This window comes from Urocitellus parryii, chromosome 15, assembly GCF_045843805.1.
Source record: "Urocitellus parryii isolate mUroPar1 chromosome 15, mUroPar1.hap1, whole genome shotgun sequence".
In the NCBI taxonomy this organism is placed as follows: Eukaryota; Metazoa; Chordata; class Mammalia; order Rodentia; family Sciuridae; genus Urocitellus; species Urocitellus parryii.
The window spans coordinates 10,077,088-10,085,720 of record NC_135545.1 but is presented as its reverse complement, the minus strand read 5'-3'; the positions used below and the strand labels follow the sequence as shown (position 1 = coordinate 10,085,720).

Below are 8,633 nucleotides of genomic sequence, written 5' to 3'. Positions count from 1 at the left end.
AGATTTGCTTTTCTGTTCCATACTGGGTGGGGGCGGGGGCGGGGGGGATGCTCCGATCTTGTGGTGATGTCTAAGAAGAGGCTGGAGATTAAAAGATAGCGTGAAGCTTTGACTTTCCTCTATTTGGCCTTTGACCTTCCTCCATTTGGCATGGCCATCCATGTCACCATCTTCACTCAGTCCCCTCTCACTAGAAATCTTTCAGCAGATGGAATTTTTTAAAAAGTTCCTGTCCTTTTAGTCCCTTCAAGCTCAGAAAGTAAGTGAAGCCTTCCAGTAAGTACAGAGGACTTTTTGTTTCCTTTTCAGTCTCAAGAAGGGCTGCTGCCAATGTACGGGGCAAACGGATAACCTCTCTGCCACCGTCCGTTCACAACGCCACCGCTGGCGACTCCTAGCTCTCTAGTTGCCTAGGCAACAACCTGGCTTGCTCCGCCCCGAGGCCCTTTTATAGTCTCAGCCCCGCCTTCCCGGGTCGCTGGGTGGGCTGGGAGAGCGTGTCGAAAGTGCGGAGGCGAATCCCGAGGGCCGAGTCGACGCCTGGGGGCGCGGCTTGAGCTCGCGCAGGTTCTGCCGGGCGGGGCATCCACCTTCCTCTCCAGGTGTTTGGGTCGGCAGATTCATCTCTCGCCTTTGGAATTTTATTCTCCCGGTTTTAGGTCAGGTCTGTGAATACTTCTCACGGAATCATATTTATCTTAATATCGTAACTTACATTTTATGTAACGCTGCCAAGACACAGCTTTTGATGAAACTGCAATCTGCAAATGGAAAGCTAGAGACTAGCAAGAGAGCATCTTGGTTTCCAGAGGATCCCTTCTGTCAGCGCCCGTCGCCTGTACGTACGCATACTCAGCGCAGCTCCCACTGCCTCTCATCCCTTTATTCCCTCATCAGTTGGCGGAGTCCTGCCAAACAGTTGTTTTGATAACTATCAGTTCCCCTCCTTTCCACATAATCTGGGATCGTGGCGAATGTACGGGAACCTGGACGCAGTTACCTGTACCGAGGCGGGGCGGGGGGCGGGGTGGCTCAGTTTCGCGCGTGCGCGCTGCTCTTGGAGACGGCGTCCACCTCGCCCCGCCCCCCGTATTCTGCAGTTCCGGCTCTGCAGATTCGCTGCTCACGTTTCTTTTCCCGGTGGCTTTTTCTGCCCTTTGTTCCCTTTTTCACATTGCCCGCAAAAACAATTCTTCCTGCAAATGGCCTAAATAGATTTTCTGACTTTCCGAGTGCTCGGCGGGGGTCCTCGGCCTTTAGCGAAAGTGCGACTGCGAATAGCAGAAGCACTCGGGGCTCGGCGGAGGCGCGCTTGGGCTCCCGGCGGCGACGACGACTACGACGACAAGGAGAGCGGGCGGAGGAGGCGCCTGAAGCAGCTGCTGAGCCCATGCCCCGGGACGGCGGGCGGACCCGGAGAGACGAGCCCGGGGCCCGGGGCATGTCCCCGGGGCCCCCGTGAGGAGGCGGCGGCAATGGAGATCCCGCCGCAGGAGGAGCAGCCCGGGCCCGGCGCGGACACCGACGCCGACGCCGAGGCGCCCCCCGCCGAGGCCGGGTCTCCGAGTCCCGCATCACCCCCGGCCGATGGGCGCCTCAAGACTGCGGCCAAGCGCGTTACGTTCCCATCGGACGAGGATATCGTGTCCGGAGCGGTGGAGCCTAAAGACCCCTGGAGACACGGTAGCCACGGCGAGGGCGCGGGGGCGGGCTGGATGGGGACCGGCAGGCGGGAGAAGGCCGGGCACGGAGGCGGCGCTCGGTAAATTGTACCTAAGGTTGACTTGAAGAGACCGTACTAGATTTCGAGATGAAGGCTGTTAGGGGCTGGCTGTCGGGTTGGAAAGTGGCAAGAATTGGGTTTCTGCCCCCTCCCACCTCGGGACGCCGAGGGTGAATGTTTTAGGATTGACCACGAAGAAATTAAAGAAAGTTTGGTTTGTTGATTTAGGAGATTGGGAGGGTGGTAACCGTTGAGCTCATAATTCCCCCCAGAGAAGGATAGGGCATTCGGGGGAGGCAGAGTGGGTCGGCATCGGCCTGGAAAGGGCAGTTGGAGGAATTTGATAGGCCCCTGGGGACGGCGAGAGATTAAGTCGTTGGTCCATAAGCCTCGAGACAAGGGGTCCTCATGCTGATCACTTTCCTGGTTGAAAGGAGAAAGGAATAAACTGGATTTTGGCTGCAGAGGAGCTGGTAAATCCTTCAGTTGGGGAAAGTGAATAGGGTGAACTCCAGGGCACTTGCCCAACAAGTTCCAGGCACTGGGGGGCGGGGATGGGGGCGCGGAATCCCGGGCAAAGAGCAGAGGTGGAGGTAAATTTCCTGGTGGGATGAATAGTCAGAGGCAGTGTGAGGAATTTAGAAGAAAAGCCACTGCATGTCACCTTCTCCTCCCCCAAAAAGGGAAGCAGAGGATTGTTTGTCGTTCAGGAACAGAGGAAGCTGGGGCCTGGTCTAGAAGGATCTGGTTTTCCTTTTGGGAAGGAGTTGGGGATGTTATGAAGTTAGGAGTTGGAATCACTCGTGAGTAGGATTCCAGAGCATTGAAGTCTGGTGGCCTGTGGGGGTTAGGAGAGGGCCAGGTCCCTGGATACTAGGAGAAGGTTGGGCTGAAAGGGCAGCTGGACGCATACATTGGACCCATAGGGATGGGGACTTGGGCAGCCCCTTTCAGCCTGCTTCTTCACTGGAGAAGTCAGTTTTACTGGGGTGTGGCCTGTGAAGAGAGGGACCTTGCTTCTGTAGACATTGGTCTGCTGGCCTTAGGAAAGGAGAGGCACTGTGGTCAGTCTGTGGGCATTGGAGGAATTGGTGGCTTTGATGTAGGGGTGGGACACTTGGTCACTGGAAACTGAACACACAGGGAGCCTGCCATAAATGCCAGTTTGTCTAGTTATTGTCAGAGATGATGGTTAATTTAAGACTCTTGGTGTTGAGACCCAGCCAAATTTTGGGCTCCAGACACCAGGGCTAGTGGAGCAGTATGGGGTTGGAGGGCTTGGGAGCCTGGGACTGGGGGAAGGAGGAGTGAGAATGAGCCCTGGCTGTTGCATGATAGCCAGTCCAGGGAGTTCAGAGTGGGAAGGGAACGGCCTGGAGAGGAGAGCAGGATGGTTAAAGCAGAGGCTGTGGGGCAAATCCTGACCTTTCTGTGTGCCAGTTTCATGACTTCGGGGTGATTACCCGTCTCTCGTGAGCCTCACTTTTTCCATTTGGAACGTGGGCAGCAACACCTATGGCGCAGGGTTTGGGAGAAGACAAGATGAGATCACATATGCAAAATGAGTGTTCAGGCTAAGTCTTCCTGAAATTGCAGTTATTGTGGTGGTTGTCTTGTTTTTTGGTGTTACTGATTTGTTCCTTGTGGCATGGGGGCAGTGTTGGGGGGGGGGTGTCAAACCCAGAGCCTCATACATGCTAGGCTAGTTGTTATTAATGCAACTTCTGCCTGCATAGGTGCCAATAGAGTGGAGTTGGCTAGGGAGGGGCCTAGATGAGGCTTCAGAAACTTCCAGGACATGTGTAGAGATGGCGGCAGATTTGTGCGATGGAGGGTCGGTGAGGGCTCCTGGGAGTTGGACACGGGTGGGATTATGCCTCTGGTCTGTAGGTTCTCAGGAAAGGTTCAGCTTTGAGGAAGCAGCTTTTCCTCTCTGAGCCTCCTTTTTCTTTCTTTGCAAATGGAGGTGCTAGCTGTGAAGATCAACTAGACAGTCCTTGTGAATTCCTGTCACATAAGTAGCAGCTGTTATCCAGGCAGCTTGGTGTTTGGTGTTTGTTTTCTCAAGGGCAGGGTGGTTTTGTTTTGTTTTGTTTTTTTAGTTGTTTCATTTTGATTTTTGGTGCTGGGAATTGAACCCAGAGATGCATTACCACTGAGCTACATCCCAGTTCTTTATTCTTTTCTTTTCTTTTTTTTTTAACTTTTTGGTACTAGGGATTGAACCCAGGGGCACTCAACCACTGAGCCATGTCCCCAGCCTTTGTTTAAATATTTAGAGACAGGGTCTCACTGAGTTCCCTAGGGACTCACTAAGTTGCTGAGGCTGGCTTTGAACTCACCATCGCCTTACCTCAGCCTGCCTAGCTGCTGGGATCACAAGCATGTGCCACCATGCCCAGCTTCATCTTTTAAGAGAATTGGTGTGACTGACCTGAACTTGTGAAACTCCTGCCTCAGCTGCCTGAGTTGCTGGGATTAAAGTGTTACCCCCCCCCCCCCCATGCCTGGCATTGTGAGCAGTTTGGGAAAGGCAGAACTTTGTGGGAAGGGATGAATGGGAATCTGAAGGTGGTCAGTTGGAGCCTGGCTGGGAGGGCTGGATGGGAGTGCTGATTGGCCTGCTCTGGGTAAGGCGGAGGTGGTGACGCCCTGCAGACGAGGGAGTATCATTCCCAGAGTTTTAGAAAGGGTCTCACCCTTTCTAGTTGGGTGGGTGGATGGTGGAGAAGCGATGACATGATGGGGTGGAAGGATGGGCCCAAGCTGGCTGGAGAGAGGGCTGCAGGAGCTGGCCTGGCAGTGAAGGAGTTGTGTGAACTTGGACACTGGCAGGAGAGGGATCTTGGGAAGCTGGTGAGTTTGGACAGTGGGATTTGCAGGACACAAAAGTCAGAAGACCTGTCAACACCAAGGAGCAGGTGATAACCTCTGCCTGGGAGGACAGTGGGGTGTTGACTGGCTTGGGGCTGTGGGATGTGGGGTGCTCCCCGGGGGTAGAGGAATTGTGGCACAGAGAGTTGGTCCAGGGCCCAGCTGAGAGGCCAGGGGACTCTGGTGGGGGTGGGGGCTGCAGGGAGGAGGGATCCGTCTGGGAACAGGAGTGGGAGGTTCCTTGGATTTGGTATCTACACTCTGTGTGGCAGGGGTGTCATTTGAGCTGTGGGTCTGAAGGGAAGAGTGATGGAGGAGCCCATGTGGGACCTGCTGGGTGGCATGACTCCACCCAAGGCCAGAGAGTGACAGTGGAGCTGGCAGGTCTGAACTGAGGGAGACTAGGCCATCCAGAGACTGTTCTGCTTCTCCCTGGACTTGGAGCAGTTGTCTAGGCTGGGGGGTACAGGGGGTCCCAGGGTGGGGAGAAACCTCCAGCTGTGGTAGCAGAGGGCCAGGAACTGGGTGGGAACCTCTGGGTGTCTCTCTGAGGGTGAGAACTCTCCTTCTTGCAGGGGTCTGGGTTGGGGGCTTTCTGAAAGTGAGATGACCCAGGATCTTGCCATGAGGGAGAGCCTCCAGCCTATGGAGGCCCAACCCAGAGCCTCAGAGGGCTCTCCCAGGCTCTGTCCTAGGGTTCCCCCTGCTGAGGACCTGCCTGTATTTTCCATCAGTGGCTGTCTGATGCCCCACTGACACAGGGAAAGGAGAGCAGGCGCCGGGCCGAGCCACCGGGCAGATTGTACCACGGGCGGTGGAGTTCCAGGTGGGCCTGGCAGCATGTGCTCTCTGACCTCTTGCTGGGCATTGTGTTTCCTCACCTGTAAAACGGGGCCAGTGATCTGTGTCCTGCAGACCACTCAGACGTCTGAGAGGCTGGGACGGCCCCAACCGCACGGGGCTGCGAGCCAGGACAGGTGTGTGTAGCTGGGTGGGGAAGCTTGGTGAGGAGGTGGGTAGAGATCGGGAGTGGAAGAGGCAGCTTCTGCACTGCTGGCTGGGCACGTGGCTGTCAGGGAGGGGACAACCAGCTGCACCCACCACAAGGGGCAGGCCCTGTGGTCCCAGTTTTTCTGAGGACCAAAGCTGACCTTGTGCCAGGAACCTTTCCAGACCTAACTGCAGGAGTGACCCGAGGCTTGGCTGGTGTCCCTGGTTGCAGCTGAGCGCAGCGTGGGGCTTGCAAGACAGGCGTGTGAGGGGAGCGTGAGCGGAGCATGTGACACCAGCACAGTCCCGGCATCTTGCCCCCACCCCAGCCCTGCCAACGACTCAGTCCTGCTTCCCTGGCCGGCAGTCCGGGCGTGCATGGCAGGGTTGCCCACCAGGAGCATCTGGTGTGCAATAGTGGTGTCTGAACGGGAAGGAGGCCCAAACATGCCACCGTCTCAAGTCCTCTGAGTTTTAGGGTATGGAGAGGGTGGTGAGGGCAGTGTCCTTAAAAGTATATCCAAGGGAGTGGAAAGGCCACGTTGTTCTCGTTGAAACCTGTGCAGAACATTTAGTCCTTGAAACTGGTTTGACAGGTAGAAATGTGTCTGTCTGCGGAGGAAAGGACCTAGGTTAAAAGCCCAGGCTGGCTGGTGCGAGGGGGGGCATAGCTGGGGAGTGGGGCCGAGGGGGTGGCTTCAGTGCCATCTGGACCCATCACTGCCTCCTGCTGTAGGAGTGGGAAGTAGACTCTGAGCAGCGTGACTCTGAGTGGCAGTTCTTTCTGGGCCTTGATTCTTCTGTCTGTGAGGAGCAGCTGGTGCAGGGGCCCCCAGAGTGGTGGGCTGAGGCGAGGAGCAGGGCCTGGGCCTTGCGGGACCAGCAGAGGCCGCCTTCTTCCTCCAACCCCACCATGGCTGCCGCTGGGATCTGCTTCCTCCTTGGTGCACTTGGCCTCATCTCTCCCCGACACTGTCACCCTGCCAGCATCCCTCTTTCCCTCAGGCCCACCTAGATAGTATGCCACCTGTTACAAACTGGGTGACCAAGGGCCAGTTGCCCAGCCTCTTCTGAGTTCAAAGTAAATGGGCAGGTGTTAGTACCCAGCCTGAGACGACATCACGGCCTACAGTTCCAGCCTGGACTCGGAGCCTGCTGATGGCTTTGGGCAAGTTTCTGCTGCTCCCTGAGCCTTCTTGTCCCCTGCAGTGTGGCCTCACCCCCTCTGCCCTGTTGGGAAGCACGTTTGCTGGGCAGTTGGATTGGCACTGGCCCCCTGGCACTTCAGACCTCGCCGATCTTGGTGCCCGCATGCCCAGGCACCTGCCTATTCTTCCACTGCTGGCTCTTGATTTGAGTTTGCATGGAATCCCCACTTCAAGGGCAGACACCTTGTGTGGGTCACCTTGGTGACCCCAGATTGGTTTCCAGGATGAGTGTCAGAAAAATCAAGTTGTTTTTCCTCAGATCAAATGCCACGTGGTGGTATTTGGGGAAAATTTTGAAGGTAGCTAATCCAGTTTGTGCCAGGACAAGGGCTGTTCTTCAGAGGTCTACAGACAGGCTTTGGCATTTATCCCGAGACCCCAGAAAGAGCATGCAAAGCTGGCCCTCTGCAGATAGCCATCACGAGAGGGAGCAGAGGCACATGCATTTTTGTCTGTGGGAGCACGGGATGCGCTCCCTCTCCGCCTCCCCTGGCTGAGGGGATTAAGCACAGTGGCGCCATAGTCCCTGGGCTGGGCAGCTGAACTGGAGCATGGGGGAGCAGGCTGGGATCTACTTTTTTTTCCAAAGGCTCCAGGCTGTTCTGACAGCTGGCTGCGCTGTCCTTGTGCTCTGGGCCCTAGATTCAGCTTATCCATTCCGCACACTGCATCTTGACTGTCTTCCAGCCGCAGGGGTGGCTGGGATTGACCTCAGATTCATTTTGGAGCAGGTCAACAGGTGAGCACTGAAATGTCAAGATTTAAAGAAGCACAGGAGTCCAGCTGGGGAGGCAGCCTGCTGCAGCAGAGCTGGAGTTGGAATCCCTGTCTCAGGGTGACCGAAGTGGTCACCAGTTTTTGCCTTCCATGGGCCAGGCACTGATCTAAGTGCCTTTGACATATTATTTCACTAAAATCCTACAGCCATCCTGGGAGGTAGGTGCTGTTCACCCCAATTTATAGATACGCCACAGAAAAGTGAAGTAATTTATCTGAAGTCACAGAGCTGGCAGTAAGTGATTGAGTTGGGGTTCAGACCCAATCATCTGGCCCTGGAGCCTGTACCTGTGACCACATGGAGCTCAGGCACCATGCATTCAATTTAGCATGTTGTGTTGTTTCTTCATCTCTCGCCCAGTCCTTTGTAAAGTGGAGATGACAATTCTGGTCACACTAAGTTGGAGCAGGGATGAGAAGCAGTAAAGTGGGGCTGAGGCTGGGGCCCAGCGGTAGAGCGCTCACCTCGCATGCGTGAGGCCCTAGGTTCGGTCCCCAACACCACATAAAAATAAACAAATAAAAATAAAAAGATATTGTGTCCGTCTACAATTTTAAAAGTATATTAAAAGAAAAAAAAGAAGAAGAAGAAGAAGCAGTGAAGAGCTTGACCTCACAGGCCCTCAGGAGGGATCACTGGTTCCGGGGCAATTTCAGAGTCCTGGGAGGGCCGCGTTGCTCCTCCGTCCTGGCTGCTTGTTCTGACGTTGGCCCTCGGGACAGGCTACACGGTGTCTGGTATGTATCCTTGCTGCATGAGTGACCTGGTGACCCTGAGACCAGTCATTCATTCAGTCTGGCCATGCCAGGTGTTAGGGGTCAGGGTAGAACACATGCCCAGTCCCTGCCTCTGTGGAGGTCACAGTGGCCTGAGGGAGCCACACAGTAAATCTCATCAAACCAAGGGTTGGGCCTGTGGTAACAGTGATCCCACGGCATGGCAAAGCTTGGGAAGTGACATCGGTTAAAGAAATGACTAGTCAGCCAGCTCAGCAGCTGGAAGTCTGTGCAGGTGTCAGGCAGACAGTGTGAGTGGCACGTCCAGGGGACAGAAAGCAAGC

General features: G+C 55.4%; 1 protein-coding gene across 1 annotated transcript in view; it reads left to right on the top strand.

Annotated features, from left to right (window-relative positions):
• The first annotated feature begins 1,083 nt into the window (after positions 1-1,083).
• Ppp1r37 (protein phosphatase 1 regulatory subunit 37) overlaps positions 1,084-8,633 on the top strand; it is a 41,244-nt gene continuing 33,694 nt past the window's right edge. The window contains exon 1 of the mRNA XM_026403818.2: positions 1,084-1,683. Within this exon, the coding sequence (XP_026259603.2) occupies positions 1,476-1,683 (208 nt within the window). The 5' untranslated portion in view covers positions 1,084-1,475. The remainder of the gene's footprint in view (positions 1,684-8,633) is intronic.